General features: G+C 33.3%; 1 protein-coding gene across 9 annotated transcripts in view; it reads left to right on the forward strand.

Moving 5' to 3' along the window:
- The window catches only part of RPN2 (ribophorin II), a 50594-nt gene that overhangs the window by 19456 nt on the left and 10146 nt on the right, over positions 1-20992 (forward strand). For all 9 annotated transcript variants that reach the window (XM_031954045.1, XM_023507320.2, XM_031954050.1 and 6 more), the window contains exons 7-12: positions 3372-3548; positions 5795-5913; positions 8962-9067; positions 14412-14503; positions 16154-16268; positions 19725-19919. In XM_031954045.1, the coding sequence (XP_031809905.1) occupies positions 3372-3548; positions 5795-5913; positions 8962-9067; positions 14412-14503; positions 16154-16268; positions 19725-19919 (804 nt within the window). The remainder of the gene's footprint in view (positions 1-3371; positions 3549-5794; positions 5914-8961; positions 9068-14411; positions 14504-16153; positions 16269-19724; positions 19920-20992) is intronic.

Genomic DNA, 20992 nt, shown 5'->3' on the forward strand with positions numbered 1-20992 from the left:
CCTTCCTTGGATATATCCATGATGAAGAAAACTATATCTCAAGGTTATTTTTCTGCAGCTGTAATTTTTATACTTTTCTTTTTTAAACTGACCTAAATTTTTCATTACTCTTAGGTTTGATTTCTGGAGCCACTCAGAATAAGTCTAATTGTTCTCCCATATGGAAACTTTTAAGTACTTGGAGACAAAAATCAAATATTTCTATATAAGATTTCTATTATCTATTTCACTTTCTTCAGTTTTGTCCCCTCCCTATTCTCACCTCTTAGATTCCATCCATAGATATTTTCTCCTTGCTATATAAATCCAGTTCCTCCCACAAATTCTTGTATGACATAATCTCTTTGCTCTCACATACTCTAGATTGCTGCTGTTCCTCTTAGTTTTCATGAATGACAGGTGGTTTTAAACCTGGGACACAGGAGGGGATGGGAGGGGGAGGAGATGCAGAGATATAGTTCCTTTTTAAACAAAGATCATGATTAATTCAGATGCTTCTGGCATTGGTAGAATGTATATAGGAGATACTTTTGAGCTGGGGTGCTCTTGTGCTCCTTACCTATTTTAGCTTGCCTTTATTCAGAAGACCAGGAACCTAATAGCCAGCTGCCCCATTTTTGAAAGCTTGCAAATGTCTACTCCAGAGTATTACTATGCATTGTTAAACACTGGAATCCTCTAGAGAATTTTTAGGAAATAGTATACAATTAGTTATCCAGGATATTTGAATTAAAGTTCTGCTTGAAAATCACTGCATTTCCTTCCATTTTGAGAATTCTGTCTTATAATTATTCATAGTAGTTTCATTTTTATGGGGCTTTCTCCCTTCCCCTAAATAAATGAACAAGTCAGAGTAGCTCACATTCTGTAAAAGATCTTTTTTTAGTTCTTTTTATGAGTTGTTATGGAAAAAAATAGACTTTAGAGTGATAAAGACAGTTCACAATATCTGTATTGCCTGGGTTGGAGAAAAGACTGAATTTATAATAGTGTATATATCAGATTTGAAATACTTCTTTTTGTCTTGGTTTTTTCCAAGACAGGTGTGTGACTAGAGTTAATCCTATTGTTATTTTTTAGAAGGCAACTTTAGTGAATAGTCACAGACTTTAAGGTATCAAATGTTATTAAAAATGTATTGGTAAAATTACAGATCATGGTCAATGTTGACTGAATTTCACTGTCAGGAACAAAAGGTTCTTGTTAGATAGTGAGGTATGTATGTTGTAGTTTGATGGAAGAAATATTTCAAATACTCTTTAGGTATGCCAGCTTCATAATTTTTTATAAATATCTTTTATTCTTAAATTTATCATATAAAATCACTTCCAGATTTTTTTTCTCTAGACTAGTATATTATTTCCTAATAGATGGCAGTATAAGTGCATTTCTGAGATGTATATATATATGGTTGGTTTTGAAAGTTCTTTTAAATAAAAATTTAGCCCTAGTTTAACTTAAAAGGAAGGGATGGGAAGAAAGAAAGGTAGTGGAAGTAGGAAGTAAAAGGATAAAGATTTAGTGAGCAGTATATTTCATTGTAAATTGTACTATTGTGTATGCTATCTTAAGTTAACAAACAAATATTTATTAAGCAGCACTGTATGCCCGATTATGTACTAAGCACTAAGGATACCAGGTAGAGATAATTTACAAACAAGTACATGTAAGGATAAATTGGAGATGATTTTTTTTTTTTTTTAATTTAATAGCCTTTTATTTACAGGTTATATGCATGGGTAACTTTACAGCATTCACAATTGCTAAACCTCTTGTTCCAATTTTTCACCTCTTACCCCCCCACTCCCTCCCCTAGATGGCAGGATGACTAGTAGATGTTAAATACATTAAAATATAAATTAGATACACAATAAGTATACATGACCAAAATGTTATTTTGCTGTACAAAAAGAATCAGACTTTGAAATATTGTACAATTAGCTTGTGAAGGAAATCAAAAATGCAGGTGTGCATAAATATAGGGATTGGGAATTCAATGTTTTTAGTCATCTCCCAGAGTTCTTTCTCTGGGCGTAGCTGGTTCAGTTCATTACTGCTCCATTGGAAATGATTTGGTTGATCTCGTTGCTGAGGATGGCCAAGTCCTTCAGAACTGGTCATCATATAGTATTGTTGTTGAAGTATATAATGATCTCCTGGTCCTGCTCATTTCACTCAGCATCAGTTTGTGTAAGTCTCTCCAGGCCTTTCTGAAATCATCCTGTTGGTCATTTCTTACAGAACAGTAATATTCCATAATATTCATATACCACAATTTATTCAGCCATTCTCCAACTGATGGACATCCATTCAGTTTCCAGTTTTTAGCCACTACAAAAAGGGCTGCCACAAACATTCGTGCACATACAGGTCCCTTTCCCTTCTTTATAATCTTTTTGGGATATTAGCCCAGGAGTAACACTGCTGGATCAAAGGGTATGCACAGTTTGATAACTTTTTGAGCATAATTCCAAACTACTCTCCAAAATGGTTGGATTCGTTCACAATTCCACCAACAATGCATCAATGTCCCAGTTTTCCCACATCCCCTCCAACAATCATCATTATTTTTTCCTGTCATCTTAGCCAATCTGACAGGTGTGTAGTGGTATCTCAGAGTTGTCTTAATTTGCATTTCTCTGATTAATAATGACTTGGAGCATCTTTTCACATGACTAGAAATAGTTTCAATTTCTTCATCTGAGAATTGTCTGTTCATATCCTTTGACCATTTTTCATTTGGAGAATGGCTTGATTTTTTATAAATTAGAGTTAATTCTCTATATATTTTGGAAATAAGGCCTTTATCAGAACCTTTGACTGTAAAAATATTTAATTGGAGATGATTTTAAAGGAAAGGCATTGAGGGACTAAGCAAGCCTTTTGTAGAAGTCAAAATTTTAACAGACTTGAAAGAAATCAAATAAATGAGAGAAGTATGGGAGAAAGAGAATTTCAGACCTGCCAGTAAAAATTTATTTTATCATATGTTTATGCATGGATATATTATATCTTAGGGATATAATATCTTTATATTTTTGATAAGTAGATTGATAATGTTACAAGTATATCTACACAATAGTGTATTTTTTATTTTATAAAATGTTGTGTAAAATATATAAATATATTTCTTGTCATCACAGTATTTATTAATTTGCAGGAATATTTCAGCTTTCATACATGATAAAAATAAGACCAAAGGTGCCATGCATAAATCCAGTATTTTTGCTTATTTTCTTTCATTTACAAATTTCAGTTTATGACCAAAAGACCTATTAGAAAGAGTTGACTTACTTCCCCTTTTGAAGCTGACAAAAAGAGAGGAAGCATATTTCATGTATTCTTTCTTGGAATATTCCCCTTTTCTTTAGGATCAAGTAATCCAGTTGGTGAATGCAGTTTTCAGCAAAAAGAATTTTGACTCTCTCTCTGAAGCCTTCAGTGTTGCTGCTGCCGCTGCTGCATTTTCCCAGAATCGCTATCACCTTCCTCTTGTCATTGTTGCTGAGGGCTCAGCTTCAGTGTCACACCAGCAACCTGTTCTCCGGGTAGGATCTCCACAAACTTATTTAGAGTCCACATCAAGTCTTTTTTTTTTTTGTGGCACATTCTTAGAAGATTGCTTTATTTTACAAGAACCATCTTATATAGCCAGTCACAGGCTTCATGAAGGTATATGTATTATTTAGGATACCACTTAATTCACTAAGGAGAGAAATGTTGCCTGGACTTGTACTCTCTACAGAACTGCCTAATCTTTGTATTTAGGATTAATTTTTCAAAGGATTTTAAAACGTACTAGCTTCTGTTATATAATTTAACCGTATACACATTTCATTTCTGTGCCCATGTTATCCCAAAAAGCCTTCATCTATAACAATACATTCTTTAAGAGCAGAAAGAATTAAAAGGGGATATAGACTAGCAAGGCAATTTTGTTACTATTATGTTAAATTTAATATATACTTACCAAACAACTGTATATTGTAGAAATTCGGTTATACATAATGTTCTTTTTTATTTATTGAAATGATTGTGATTGATATTCAAAGTCATAATTTGTGAAAAATAAATAGAAAAATAAGTAAATAAATAATTGGATGAATGAAGGAATTTAAAGAGACAAAAATGCATTCTCCAACTCCAAACTCTTGTAAAATATATTACTTTGAAATTTAAGATTCCTAGATTAACTCCTATGTAGTCTCAGAACTTACTAAATAGAATTTGCTATAACAGATAATTGGGTCCTTTTCATTTGAGATGATGAGGGTAAAGTTATCATTTTTTTCCTTAAATAGCTATTGCATCACCAGTTTTCATTCATTAATAGTTCCTTCAAGAGTCTATTATTGACTAATCCTAAAATATATCTTTGTCAAGTAGAATTTTTGGTGGCTAGATAGTACCATGACTAGAGCATGAGGCCTGAAGTCAGGAAGACCCAAGTTCAAATCTAACCTGAGATACTTAGTAGCTGTGTGACCCTGGGCAAGTCAATTAATTCTGTTTGCCTTAATTTCCACAACTGTAAAATGTGTATAAATAATACCTTTTGGCCAGGGTTCTTGTGGCAATCAAATGAGATAATGCCTAGCATAGTACCTAACACAAAGGTGCTATAAAAATGCTTTTTCTCTTTGCCTTTTCCTTCCCTAAAAGTCATGTGACATTAAGTACTCCCTTTGACACCTTTTTGAATATTGATTTTTTTTTTTTTTTTTTTTTTTAAATGAGTGGTAGTTTCAAGAAGAATGTGTTTGATACTTGACATTCAACTGGGTGGGTTGACTACAAGCCAGAGATAAACTGAAACCACCTAAAAAGTTCCTTTTGTGATATTTTAAATTTATTTTAAATAATTTAGGACCCATCTATGTTTGCATTTGCCGCAATATCAGCCATTTTCCTAAGGAATTTTGTTTGTTAAGAGATTTTAAGTACTCTGGTGTAACCTCCATACAAGTCTTTATGCTGTGTCTCAACAGTGCAGTAGTGACTCTGGAATCTTAAGGGATTTGCCAGCGAAACCCAACCAAGTCCTGCCACATTTGGATATGGTTCAGATAAAAGTTTGGTAACGGAATAAATGCCTTTCATCTAAGACTGGCCCAGGTCAATTCCAAAAGACTGGATTCTTGGGAATTAATTTTTTTTCAGGTGCAGCAATCCACAAACACTTATCATCACACAGAGAGGATTTACATCTATGTGTATGGAAAGAGTTTTCTTTGAAAGGAAATCAGGAATCCTTGAAGAATAATATAAATGAGATACAAAGATTGTGTGATGTGGTGGTGACTGGTTTTGGAGATGGGAAGCTATATACTGTCCTTGCTTTGCCATCCAGTCCACTGTGTGTCCTTTGACATATATCACTAAGTCTCAGTTCTTTCATCTGTTTAAATGAAGGGATTAGTACCTTCTAGTGGCCTGAAATCCAGTTCATTTTTTACTATAAAATCCTATCATTTGGGTTAGCTTGATTATATTTGATTTCTGAGGTTTACCTGTAGTCAAAAATTTTCTTAATTTATTTGTACAGATTTCTCCTATAATTATTTGAAAAGGGGAAAAGTATTACCTGTTATGTGCCAAGGATTGTGCCAGGTGTTTTACAAATATTATCTCATTAGATCCTCACAACCATCCTTTAATCTCTATGTTGGAAAAAACCGAGGCAAACTGGTAAAGTGACTTGCCTAGAGTCACATGGGATATAGGAATGAACAAATAAAAAGTAATCAAATGATGCTGGCTTTACTTCTACATGTGATTTTGTATTTCATTCCAGCTGCAAGTTACAAATGTTATGTCACAGTTTCTGGCTCATGCTTCTGTCACACTGGAACGTGCTAAGTCTACTTCTACTAAGAATACAGTTCTACAGCAGACTTCCTTCACTCCTTCAGGGTAAGTTCCTAGACTGCTCTGCTGGCCTTTTAGCACATCTTTTTAAAAAAAAAAAACAACAGTTAATTTCTTTCTTTCATTTGACAAACATATTTTTGAAATATATCACTTGCAGAGTTCATTGATGAGCACTCAGTATTCAAAGGTGTAAGATGTGATTCCCAACTTTAAAGAATCCTCTAATCTATTAGACATAAGTTATTTGCATAATAATTGTAATACAAGGTAGAGTGATAGAATATAAAGGAAGTACAAAGTACTATAGACTTTATCATATGAGAAGTCAAATACATCAAATACATTTTGAACATATATCACTTGCAGAGTTCATTGATGAGCACTCAGTATTCAAAGGTGTAAGATGTGATTTGCCATCCAGTCCAGATCCTATAATCTATTAGACATCAGTTATTTGCATAATAATTGTAATACAAGGTAGAGTGATAGAATATAAGGGAAGTACAAAGTATTATAGACTTTATCATGAGAAGTCAAATACATTATGGCATGGAGAGAGATAGATCCCTTAAGAGGGGAAGGGAGTGGACTCGGGGTGGAGGATTCAGAGAAAGGTACATGGAGGAATGGGCATATTATTTTGGGGCTTATTTTTAATAGTCAGCTGGAAGTTACAATTAGCTAAAGGGAGGGATCGCTCACTATTACAGCATGCTAAGAACAATAACTATAAAACATTCTCTATAAACATGGGGTGCTTTCTTTCACAAATACAGAAAGTATCAGTGCGAAGGATGGGCCTATAAAGTACATTGATAGTGAGGCATAACACAATGAAAACATGTAGCCAAGGCAGATTGCACCTCTAGCTCTTCAGGATCTTGATATCCTTTCCTTTCTCGTGGCACCACATTGGCCCTTTTTTTCCTGGGACAAGTAATTGTCAGCTCAATTCCCTAAGCCTATACTTTCTAGATCTTGACTTCTAGGTAGCAGGGCTAACTTGAGGAGAGGGCATTTCAGCAGGGTTTTTTTTTGTTTTTTTTTTTTTTGTTTTTGTTTTTTTTTTTTTTTAATTTATCTCAATAGCATTTTATTTGTGTGCAAAAATTCAACTTTTACTTTTGTAAAATTTTGAATTTCAGATTTTTTTATTCTCCCTCCTCTCTCGCCAAGATAGCAAGCAATGTGATGTTATATATGTACAATAATTTTAAACATTTCCATGTTAGTCATACTATAAAATAAAAAAGTGAAAATAGTATGATTTAGGCTCCGTAGTTTCCTCTCTGGATGCAAATGGCCTTTTCCATTTAAAGTCTATTGGAATTGTCTTAATTCACTATATTGCTGAGAAGAGCTAAGTCTATCATAGTTAATTGATCATCACATAATCTTGCTGTTTGTTACTCTGTACAGTATTTTCCTAATTCTTCTCTCTTCACTCAGTATCAGTTCAGTCTTTCCAGGCTTTTCTGAAATCAACCTTGTAGCAGGATTTTGAAGAATGCAAAGGATTTCAACAATTGGTATTTGTTTCTTTTTACTGTGTACATTTTATGTCTGTCCAGTGAATTCACTGTTCCTTTCTTAGATTCTAAGATTAGTTTCCAAGAGATATGAGGCTTGATTATATGGTATGTACCATAATGCAAAAACACTTAAATCTGATTTTATTAAGTATCTAGGGAAAGGGGATGCTGTGAGCAAAAACTTAGAGGTAGGGAATTGTAGTAGTTTTTGATTAATGAAAATAGCCATTTATTCGCATCATGACCATAAAATGAAATGTCAGCTTATCATTGGTTACATAAATTCTTTGAATAAATCTTCGTTTTTGTTTTATTTTCATACTTGATTTATAGATAACAAAAATCCTGAGCTTCCTTTTTTTTTTATAATTCTCTTAGCTTAGAGAGGTTAAAAGACTTACCTCAAATTAGTTGGTTGGTTGGTTGGTTAGTTGTCCTTGCTTGAAGAGGAACAAAATGACATCACTGTGTTAGAGTCAAGTTAGTGTGTCCCACTGGATCACAGAGGAAGTAAGTGGCAAGAGCTTGGAATTGAATCCAGGTCCTTTAACTTCACTTCAGATCTTTATTTATTGCATTACACTGCCTTCTTTTGGTGATTCCTTCCCTTATTCCCTTTAGGTAACTAAATGTTTGCAATTGACCACATTGTTATTCTAATAGCTTTTTGAAGCCTAACCTGCTTTATAGTTATCAGACTTAAGTGTCTTTGTATCATGCTAAGTAACATTATCAAGCCCCACATCCCAAGAAGCTTAGAATCTAAGTTGGGAAAAGCATATTCATTAGACAGACATAAGATATACATAGATAACAAAAGAAACATTTTTAAGAAATACCAATTTCAAAAACAAAATAATTCACATAAATAAGAACAGTTTATAATGGGTATCCAAGAATAAAGAGTTAGGAATTAGATGTGTTGATAGTTTCAGAAATTAAAATGTTTTATTTTTTATTAATTTTTAATTAAAAAATATTTCAAATAAATAAATTATTATTTTAATTTTAATTAGTCTTGGAAGAAGTGAGTTTTCAAAAACAGTTGAAAAAAAGCTCAGGACATAGTGTATTCCAGATAAGACATAACTTGGAAGATTTGAACAGAGCAGTTTGTTTAAGAACAATAGAGGAGGTAGGATAGAAAATGGGTAAAAGAAGTGAGATCAATTTGACAATCTTCAAGTCAGGACGAGACCCTTACTTTAATGGTTATTAAAGTCAAAAGGTAATAGTAGCAAACTATTATATTACAGAGACAACGTAATGTGGTAAAAAGAACATGAGACTCAAAAATCAGAAGATTTGGATTGTAGTGAATGCATATTTCCTGTGAGAGCAGGAACAAGTCATTTAGCATGTCTCTCTAAATCTCCTGTATAATTGAGGTAAAAATCTATTCTGTTTACCTTATAGGCTGTTTGAGAGAATCAAGAAAATAATGAATATAAAGCACTAAAGTATTATGAAATGTAAATAAACAAGTTTTGTAAGGCATTGTTATAATTGATAAACTTCTTGAATGAAAACCTTTATAACCATGCTCCAATTCACATAGAGATGGTTTTGAGCTGAACTTCATGAATGCCAAGCCTGCCAGTGGTTATTATGACTTCTCTATCCGTGTTGAAGGTGATAGCCGCTACATTGCAAATGTAGTAGAGGTGAGTGCTTTTCTTGTCATCTCAGTTTCTATGGTAGTGTTGGAAACAACATATAAACAGCAATAAATCATTTTTCATCTAGAGGATTTTAACTTCATTCTCTGACCAAATCAAAGGAAGCCTTTTGAAGAAAGTTAAATATTTGGATGGTCATTTGACAGTCTGCCAATGTTGGAATTATACAAAAGACTTGAGTGGGGGCAGCTAGGTGGCACAGTGTATAGAGCATCAACCCTGAAGTCAAGAGCACCTGACTTCAAATCTGGCCTCAAACACTTAACACTTCTTAGCTGTGTGACCTTGGGCAAGTCACTTAACCCCAATTGCTTCAGGGGGAAAAAAAAAGACTTGAGTGAATGAATGTGCTTTACAAGTGTTGTGGATGAAGTGGCCTTTTTTATATCAGGTTAAATGCTTATTGATAACTAAGCATGAATTGAGTGATAAATGATAGATATTTGCATATGATGTATGACTTAGTCTTTTATAATGAAAAAATATATTATTATAATATGTATTAAAATTATAATTAAAATTAATATATTATTAAAATATATATTATTATAATGAAAATATATATGTATTAGACTTTTGGAACTGTAAAAACAAAAATTACCTCATTTATCTGGTAATATCAGGAATGAATTCTTCCCAATATATGAATTTTGGGGAGGAAGAACAAGTTGCTTTGTTGGGATTTTTTCTGTTTTTCTGGCTGACAAATACTTTTAGCATTCCAAAAATACTAGGACGTACAAATTCGAATATTTTTTCCAATATTTTAAAAAAAATTTTACCCATTTATTGAAAAGGTAAGAAATATGATTCCATTATACTTGTGAAGTCATGTAAAACATTTCTGCATTAGCCATGTTGTGGGGAAGGGGGAGAAGCAAGAAAAATTAAGAAAGTGAAAAAAAATATGCTTCCATCTGCACTCAGTTCATCAACTTTTTCTCTGGAGCATTTTTTAATCATGAATTCTTTGAGACTGTGATGGATCATTGCATTGATCAGAGTAGCTAAGTCTTTCACAGTTGATCATTTAAAATTTTGCTGTTATTGTGTACAATATTCTCCTAGTTCTGTTCACTTCACTTTGCATCAGCTTATGTAAGTCTTCCTAGATGCTTCTGAATTCATCCTCTTTCTCCCCACCCCCCTCCACTTAATAGTATTTTATTTTTTCCAATTACATGTAAAGATAGTTTTCAGTATTCACTTTTGTAAGATTTTTAGTTCTTTTTTTTTCTTTCTCCCTTCCTCCCCAAGCAATTTGATGTAGGTTATCTATGTATGATCATTTTAAACATTTCTATTTTAGATCTATTGTGAAAGAAAAAACAAACGGGAAAAAAAATCACAAGAAAAAAATTTTTTTTAAAGATGAAAATAGTATCCTTTGATATGCATTCAGTCTCCATAATTCTTTCTCTAAATGTGGATGATATTTTCTACCTCAAGTGTATTGGACTTGTCTTGGGTCACTGTGTTGCTGAAAGAACTAAGCCTGTCATAGTTAATCATCACACAGTGTTGCTGTTACTGTATACAATGTTCTCCTGGTTCTGCTCACTTCACTCAATATCAGTTCACTTAAGTCTTTCCAGGCTTTTCTGGAATCAGTTTCTTATAGAATAGCAGTACTCCATTACATTAAAATACCACAACTTATTCAGCTATTCCCCAGTTGATGAGCAGCCCTCAATTTCCAATTCCTTGCCACTACAAAAAGAGCTGCTACAAACATTTTTGCACATATTTTCTCTTTTTGTACATTTTCCCTCTTTTATGATTTCTTTGGGATATAGACCCAGTAGTGGGTCTATAAATCAAAGGATAGTTTGAAAGCCTTTGGGCATAGTTCCAAATTGCTTTCTGGAATTATAGGATCAGTTCACAACTCTAACAGTGCATTAGTATCCCCATTTTCCCATATCTCCTCCAATATTTATATTATCTTTTTCTGTCATCTTAGCCAATTTGGTAGGTATCTTTTTCTGTCATCTTAGCCAATTTGGTAGGTGTGAGATGGTACCCCAGAGTTGTTTAAATTTGCATTTCTCTAATCAATAGTGATCATTTTTTTATATGATTAAAGATGGCTTTAATTTTTTCATCTGAAAATTGTTCATATTCTTTGATCATTTATCATTTGGGTAATGACTTGTATTCTTATAAATTTCTATAAAATCTTATTTAAAATTCTACATATTTTAGAAATGAAGCCTTTAGACCTATATGTACAAAAATATTTAGAGCAGCTCTTCTCAAGACTAAGAGTTAGAAATTATGGGGATGCTCATAAATTGAGGAATGGTTGAATAAATTTTGGTTTGTGATTGTAATGGAATGTATAATGGAGTTTTGTGGGACATGATGAACAGTATGCTCTCAGAAAAACTTGGAAAGTTTTTCATGAGCTCATGCAAAGTGAAATGTACTATGCACAAAGTAATAGTAACTTTGTAGGATGAACAGCTGTGAATACCTTTGTTATTCTCAGTAATACAATGATTCAAGGCTACTCTGAAGGATTTTTGATGGAAAATGCTACCCATATCCAGAGAAAGAACTGATTGTATCTGAATAAAGATTGAAGCATACTTTTTAAAAAATACTTTATTTTTCTTGAGGGTTTGGTTTTTTATATTTTGTTTTTGGTGGGCGAAAGAATTTGGCATTAACTTCACATGTGCCTTCTCAATGAGGGAAGGGATAAGAAGGGAGAAAGGGAAAGAATCTGGAAATCAAAATTTTAAAAACAAATATTAAAAAATTGTCTTACATGTAATAAGAAAATAAAATATTAAATAAATATAGTGAAGAGGGGAAGAAAAGGCCTTTATCAGAAACACTGGCTGAAAAAATTGTTTCCCAACTTTCTGATTCCTTTCTTATCTTGGCTACATTGGTTTTGTTTATGCAAAAATTTTCCAGTTTACGTTAATCAAAATTCTACCTTTTGTATTTCATAATATACTCTATTTCTTGTTTGATCATAAATTCCTTCTTTCTCCAACGATCTGATAGGTAAAATATTCCTTATTCTCCTGATTTGCTCATGGTAATACCCTTTATGTTTAAATCATGAACCTATTTCAACTTTCTGTTGGTATAGGGTATGAGCTGTTGGTCTTTGTTTAGTTTTCTGCCACACTGTTTTCCAGTTTTCCCAGAAAATTTTATCAAATAGTGAGTTCTTATCACAGAATTTGGAGTTTGTGTGTTTATCAAATTGTAGATCACTGTAGTCTATAAGAAGAATGAGTCTTAATGATAATCTCTAAGTGATATTCCTAGTTTTATGCAAGATTTAGGCATGTTATATTTTTTACTGTTCCAATTTTTTCTCTTTAGTGAGACCCTTCCACTTACAAAGTGTTTTTCAAGGACATTTACTTAGGCGTCAGAGCTCTCAGAATTCCATTATAATTGCTCATGGTGAGCATTTATCTCTACGGAGAATAGTTTATTCATCATTGAATCAAGCCTAGCATTTATAAAATCCTTTTGTAGTAGTTTAAAAAAATCTGAGAAATAGATGCACAGTAACCATAATTGCCAATAGCAGTTATTAACGTAAATACTAATGACTTCCATTTAAGTCATTGCCATCACGTTTTTAACCTGATGATGGAGTTAATATTAGTGTCCTGCCTGCTCTATTCATCAAAGTGGGACTAATTCTTATTTATAAGGGCTGACCTCCGCTGCATGTGTCAAATTTGCTTTCTAATTGCAATAATAATCGCACTTAGAGCATCAAAGCCGGCAGGCTGGTCCTGTTAATCTCTCCAGAGGTGCTTTAAGTTGGCTGGAGTGCATTAAACACTGGCAGCTTTGCACGAAGGCCCCTAATAGTACTCATTGTTATTGGGCAAGTTGTCAGGGGAGCCATGGATTTTGGAAGCTGTCATTAGCATTAATTGCCCCTAATGCACCATCATTTTTGACAGTAATGAACTAAACAGGATGGTTATTACTCCCAGCAGAAAGGCTACATTTCCTGGCATTAAGATATTTTTGTGCTGTTTGTGCCACGCACTAGAATCAAAAAAGGGGGCAGGGTGGACCAGCCCCCAAATCACCTATTGAATGAAAAACAGTTTCCTTTTTCTCTTGTTAAGGGTGTGAAAGGACCTTGGGAGAGAGTTTGTTTTAAAGAAGCAGCTAGCCATCAGGAAACCTGCTTTTAATTCTTCTCAAAAATGAATCTCCTCAGCATATGATATTGATGGTTTTTAATTTTTTTAATTGTTTTAAGAGTAGTTATTGTATCTTTGCCATAAAATGCATTTTCAGTTAACCATTTGTAGATAAGTTTTAAAAACAAAGAGCTAAGGTAGTATGAGTCTTTTTTAGTTTCTAACCTTAATGTTCTAGATCATTTCTATATTCGTCATAGGCAAAAGTATAACTAAAAAATCTTTAAGTACTGTTAGAATTTAAAGGAAGTTTGATGGGATTTAACAGTCTGCTCTTGGTACGTTTTTGGGTATGACTATATTATCTAGAATTATTTATTCTGATACCACAAAATGTTTATCCACAACATTTATAACTTATTCATGTTTATAAAAGGCACTTCTTTGCAAAGGTGAGAGTTCATACATGTGGAACCTTGCATATAATACTAAATTTTTTCAATGTGATCATTTGTTTTACTAAAAAAAAAAAAAAATCTTTAAAAATAATCTTTGTTATAAGAGTGGCAATATAATGGGAATTCTTGGTGATTCGAAATTGAGATCTTAATACAATTTTTTTTTTTTTACGATTATGTGGTCAGAGTAATGAATAAAAATCTAGAGAAATGAGTTCACCTTCCTCAACCCACTTATGCTACATGTTTGTAGAATAGATCATTAATTTGTTTTTTTGGTTAAAAACATTTGTGGTTTTTAAGAGTATTTTTATAATTACCAACACTGCCATAGTAATGATGAGAAAAATATTTGTTTCTATTAATAAAGATTTGAGGATTAGGCCTACATTATACTCAGTGTAAGAATTTTACTTATATTTCCCTTAGCTCCAGTGGCCTACCCTGCTGAGGATTATGTTCTAATTGGGGAGTTGACATCAAGGTTAAGAAGCATGTTGTAGGGATTCCATGTTTCTGTCTTTGAGAGTTGAGAAATTCTTTGATTAGGAAAATATTTGTTCCCTAGGTGAAGTGAAGGCCTGGTGAAAGCGACTTCTATTGATCATCTCAGTTATGATAACCAGAAAGTAGGACTCCATTTTGTGACTTTATTTTCATTTATTAATGTGGGAATTCAGAAATTAATGTTCTTTCTTATATGTCTAACAGCAGACTATTTTTTATGTTTCTTTATAGCTCAAAGTCAAGGTCTCCACTGAAGTTGGTATCACAAATGTAGATCTTTCAACTGTGGATAAAGATCAGAGCATTGCACCTAAAACCACACGGTAAATATAATGGGGATATATACAAGACCTTCAGGGCTGCCTTCTAATTAATGTTCAGCCATTTGAATTTGTGTGGTAGTATCCAGAGGGGGTTCCTGAGAACATCCTATCCCTTATGATTTCATTGCTGCATTAATAGTCTTGTAGAATGTAGTTGGCTGCATCCTAACCTGTATCCCAGAACATATTGCCTCAGTGCATTGTGAATCCCAGGCGGAGACACATTTTTAGTGGGTCCCCTTCTACTCTAGGTGCCCTGGTATTCCTTATAGGCAATTTTAAAAAAAAATCAAGAGTTCCTGAAACTGTTTCCTTTTGAGAATTTTCTAGTGGAAAGTGCAGTTGGACTAGAAGCAAAGATAAGTATTCTAGTGCCAGTTCAGTAATTTTAACATTAATTTTAACTATGAAGCATCTACAGGAGGGGACAGAACATAACTTAGTCATCTCATCGTATCATTTATAGTCCGAAAGTATACTACAAATAACTGGTACAAAATAAAACAAAAAAATAAAAGTTTTATGTAAGTTCCCAGGAAGCCATTTGTCATTACAAACCCTAAGGACTAGGTCAGGAAAAACATTTAATTGGGAGTATTCAGATATAGTTAAAAATTCAAGAGACAGTAAGGGGAAAAAGCAGCAGTTATTTCAAGCATAGAAAACATTGTGAGAGTATTCCAGTTTGAGGAAGCAAAGAATTTCTAGACAATCCATAAGTAGTTCTACTCAGCTGGGGCATAGAGAAAAATTAAGCAAAAGCTGGAAAAAAGCAGGTTCAAGGGGCCAAAGATTTAGATCTGGATGGACCTTAGATGTCATCTAGTACATGCCCTGCATTTTACAGATGAGAAAACTGAGTCCTATGAAAATGAAATGATATGAACAAAACGTCTCACAAGTGGCAAGTGGGAAAATCAGAACCCAGATCCTCTGACTACAAATCCAGCACTTGACTGTACATGCTTTTAGGTGGTGAACACCAGCGGAAAAAAAACATTATACAGTAGATAGTAAGGAGTCATTGAAAGATTTTGAGCAGCAAAATGACATGAGTAGATTTGTAAGTTGGTTTATTGCTACTCAAATAACAAGCAATGATTAAGTGCCTGTTGGAGCTTATACTTCACTCTAATGTTTACTAATAGTTCATATTTGTGTAAAACTTTAAGATTTTCAGAGGACTTTTCTCATGAGTTGGTGGGATAAGTATTATAATCTTCATTTTATGAATAAGGAAATAGAGGTGTAGAGAGATCCAGTATCTCAAGCAAGATCACAAATTTAGTAAATTTCAGAGGTATAATTTGAAGCTGTTGTTTCTTCTAGCTCCTGTTGTCTCAGCTTCCTCCTCTGTGAAATTAGAGTTGGACTAGATCAAGGTGAAGGTATCAGACTCTCCACCCCCATCAAAGAAATGTTTATTGAAGGCATCAACTAAAATACTTAGGATTATTTTTAAAAATTAATTATATTGAAATAGTTCTCAGAATTTAAAAAAAAATGAATATATGAACCGCTAGATTAAATGACCTATATAGTCTCTTTTTCAGATTTTTATTTTCAGATGAATAAAAAGTATTAATACCCACTTTGGATACTTGGTACAGATTCTCTTAAAACTTATTCCTTGTCTTTTCTCTCTTTCAGGGTGGCCTACCCAGCTAAAGGAAAGGGTTCATTCACCGTTGACAGCCATCAGAATTTTGCCTTGTCCTTTCAGCTGGTTGATGTAAACACTGGTGCTGAGCTTACTCCTCATCAGGTCAGAAAAAAGCACACCATGCTTCTGGTGTCACCTTTAAGCAGATTATTTAAGAGTATTCTTAAGTTTAAAAATTAGCAATTGGTAGCCTCAACAGATCTAATGCAATACCAAAAAAATATATCTAAAAATTCAGGCATCCTAGTTCCAGGTGTTGTCCAAGTGCCCTGAAAATCCACCATAAATTGAACTGTTTGTTCCTCAGTCCTACTTTATTACCTTCTCTCATTAGAGCTTACAAGTCTTTTGCTTGGAACATACTTTTCTTAATAGAGGGAAAATTGCTAGATGTTTAAAAAGAAAGGTTTAATATATAATTGAAGCTGTCTCCTTGATGGAATAAGAAAATTTGGTAGAGCATTGAAAACCAAAAATGAGGGGACTGTTGGATGCATTTCAAGATGTCTAGAATCAAGGAGATTTAGTAGTTAATGGGGATCTCTAGAGAGGAAGGTATCCTCTTAGAAGAAATTGCAGATAGATACTTTGTATTGGTAATACAGAGAAGAAAACATGGGAAAGAAACACTTGAAATTCTTTTATTCAAAGTTAATTTCTTAAATGATTTTTTAAAGTTTACATTAAAATTGTATAGGTTTTAAATTCCTTGGGATGGCTTTACTTAGTTGTATTTTGCCAAACTTTCTTCATATTTGTTTTAAACTCTTCTGCTTCTTTCTGCTTTAAAGGAATATTCTAGTCATCAATCATCCTTCTTTGTGAGATTTTACAAATTTTAGAATTTATATTCTAAACTGATGTGGCCCTTAGCCATATCTTTCTGAACTTGTTAGGTAAGTCAAGTTAGGGTTCCCTTGACGCCTTTTTATGGCAGTTGACTTATGCTGGCCAAATTTCCATATGAAATTATAATTGTCGGTGACATCTCTCATGATCAGGGTTACATAATCACTTATCTATTTGAGTATTCAAGAATTGAATTGTTCCTATTTATGCCATATCTCTTTTTCCTTGTTCATCTTGCTTTTTACTTATTCTGATCTTTGTTCTGAATAGTATTGGTCTGGCTCTACAGAAATTATTCAAGGATAATTGTTTTCTTACCTCAAATAAGAAATCTTTTTCTGTTAATATTTCATTTTGTTTTTTGTAGTATCATTTGGTGTTCACCAGGTCTACTGCCTACCAATTTATCAAAGAAAATATTTGTAATATAAATGCCATATGTCTTTTTTTGTCTTTTCTCACCTCTTTGTCCTGGAATGTTTTCCTTTATATTTCTCACTGCTTCTACCTTTCCCTATCTTTGCATCAAAGTTATCAAATATTAGAGTGTAAGTTGACTTAGTTTGGAGGATTTTATCAAGTTCTTAGAGTTTCTCTACCATTTTATATTCTGCAACTGAGAGTAAGGCCCAAAGCTGCAATTATTTATTTTTTTTATTTTTGCAAATCCTTATGAATATGAACAATATGAGATGATTCAAAATCACATGAAATTAAGGTTTCATGATGCCTTTAGGCATTCAAAAAAATCACTTTTTTAGGCCTCTCCTCGTAAGAAACCAGTTAGCTACAGTTTTTTTTCTTTTGGCTTCATTTATAGTTATAATATCTAGATTGAAGAGATTCAACTTTATTAGTAGTTTATCCTATTTTATGGTCACTATTTCAGGCTCTCACATTTAGACCATCCTTTACTTGGATGAAAATGGAAGGATAACAACAGAAATGGAAAGAATCTTTTAAAATTATTATATATAATATAAACTATTTCACCCTTAATAACAGTGGAATTACCGTACTTAAACTCTAACAAGAACCCAGATGTGCCTTTGAAGAAAGGTAGAAATATCATTAATAAGAACATAGACAAGAAAGTAGCCATATTGGATCCTGTGTACATAAATGACATTTTTGCTAGTGGTGGGTGACACAACTACAATTGTGAGAGTATATCAGGGAGTCTGTAATCAGTGTAGCTGAAGGAGGTGCAGATGTCAAAGGCATTAAAAAAATGTTAACTTTATAAATGTAAAAAAGGCAACTGAGAGAACATCAATAACTATTAACCAACCTTTTTGCCTCATTTCCCACCTATACAAAATTAAGCCATCTCTGCATGAATCAAGATTATCCTTGAAGAGGATATTAATAAGGAACAAGCAAAGTTTAATAATCAGTATTCAACAATGGACCACATCTTTACCATTTTGCAGTTAAGTCGGAGATAAAGAGAAAATGAGTCTTGATAAAATTTACCTCAAAGATGTAAAAGAAAGAAAGGTCCTACATATACACCAAAATATTCATAGTACTTTTGTGGCATCAAAGAACTTTAGCAAAGTAGTTGGCCACTAATTGAAAAATAACTAAACAATGTTCTTATACAGAGTGAAATGGAATAGTACAGGGTCATAAGAAATGAGAATTCAGGGAAGCTTGGGCATACTTACATGAATTGATACTGAATAAAGTAAAATAAGAACAACTGGGGAAATGGTCTACATGATAACTATAGTAATATAAACATTAAGAAGCAAAATAATGAAATGTTGTGTGATTATAACAACTAAGCTTTGCACTGTAAAGAGTTAAGAAAATGTGCTTACCCTCCCTTCATTGCCAGTGTGTGGGACTATGGATGTAAACTGTTACATAGACTTTCAGATAATATAGTTAATACATTGATTGGGTTTTTATACATATATTTTATAATTTATATACATTTTTCTTTCCTTTAAAGTATTTGTAACAAAATATAGCTTGCTGAGTAGGAAAGGGCAAGGTACATATTTGCAGAAGAATGTGATATGAAAAGTAACAATGAAATTAAAATTTTTTGAGAGATAAATTCAACTTAAAATGCTTTTAGCCCTAAGCAATCATATTTGATATTTTATATAAAATGACATTGGTCATGGTGACCTTATATAGTTCTCCATGATATTAGGAAATAGGATTAGCCTGGATGAATTCTATTTGTTTTAAAATAGGGTGGGTAGGGGTTTTTTGTTTGTTTGTTTTACATCATGATCATTTTCTGATTTATCACCTCTTCATGGAAGATTCCATTGCACCAACAAAAAAAAAATTAATAAAACAGTGTTATATTGTGTCTAATAGTAAAACCACTAAATTTAAATCTAACAATCTAGAAAATAGGAAATGATGAACTGATCAGTCCTGCCTCTTTTTCCTTTCTTTTCTTACCCTTTAGTGAAAGTTTATTATGCAGTGAAGTAACCAAAAGACTAGAAGAAGAAAGGAAAAGTTGTAGTTATCAAGAGATTGAACAATTCTGTTTCAAATTGCTGTCAGACTGGCACCAAGATAGTCTGTATACTTGCTCCACTCTGTTAGGCTTCTCTGTGACAGATCACAGACCTGTCTTTGTGATGGTAGAGCAAACAATTAAGCCTTGTTGACTAGATGTCAGACTCAAGGACATTTTGGAAAATCTCAATGAAAGATGGCTTTGTTGTTCCCCCCTAGACATTTGTTCGTCTCCACAACCAGAAAACTGGTCAAGAAGTGGTGTTTGTTGCTGAACCAGATAGCAAGAATGTGTACAAGTTTGAACTGGATACATCTGAAAGAAAGAGTGAGTTTGACTCTGCCTCTGGTACTTACACCCTCTACTTGATCATTGGAGATGCCACCTTGGAGAATCCAATCCTCTGGAATGTGGTATGTATCTCAGAACCTCCAAACCTAATATTATGATCCAGCCACAAGGAAGTTGCAATGAGACCATTTTTGCAGAGTCCAATCTTATCATCCTCAGTAGGATGAAGTTGTTCTTTCTTGGGTTATAGGTTAAAAGTGGAACTACAGGGGAAATTTTTATCCTACAAAGTGCCAAGTAAGGATGATTTTTAGTTAAATAGTCTAATTAGATTAATTCATTTGTTCAATAGATACTTAGTGAATGCCAGTTATGTATAAAGCACTGTGCTAGGCACTTTGGGGGATATAAAGATGTATAAAAAAACTTGTTCTTGAACATTTAGTATAGGGTTAGCATTAGGGGAGGAGGAATAACATGAATAATCAACTATATCACATGGTATAACATACATGTTAAATCTTGCATGAATGATGCAAAAATGTTCAAAGAATTCAGAGGAAGGAAAGATAATTTTTTGACTGGGAGTTTTCAGGGAAAGTTTATGGAATAGAAAAATATTAACGAAGGACTTACTATATACTAAGTCCTGGGCTAAGTGCTGGAGGTACAAATACAGAATCAAGGCTGTTCTTGCAATGGAGACCTCCCGTTCTAATGAGATGGTATCTCTAAGGGAGGGGTTAGCTGGCAAGATGATAGAAATGTCAGATGGTCTTTAGTTCTCAGCAGGTAAGGTTACTAGACCCCTGTGAGGGCTGCTCTTGCTGAACTCTCCAGGTTCCTTTCAATGTGTAAACAGGAAATAGGTCAATGTAGGAACAGAGACTGTCCTATTGTGCAGAAGGTGACTGTTAAGTTGGATTTTGAAGCACCTAGGCTTTGGAAGACTAGAGAGGAAGGAAGATTGTGAACAAAGATGGGAAAGTACAAAGCCACTTTGAGAACAAGATGTCCGGTTTGGCTAGAACATTTAAGTTCAGGTTGGGAAACAGAGGAAGGAAATAGGGCTAGAAAAGTAAATTGGGGCCTGATTCTGGGACCTTGGATGGATGGTCATTTGTCCCTTATGATAGACAGACTTGTATTTTCATTTTCTATCTAGGCAGAAATTCCAAAGTATTCACTTAATTTT

Source organism: Sarcophilus harrisii, chromosome 2, assembly GCF_902635505.1.
Source record: "Sarcophilus harrisii chromosome 2, mSarHar1.11, whole genome shotgun sequence".
NCBI lineage: Eukaryota > Metazoa > Chordata > Mammalia > Dasyuromorphia > Dasyuridae > Sarcophilus > Sarcophilus harrisii.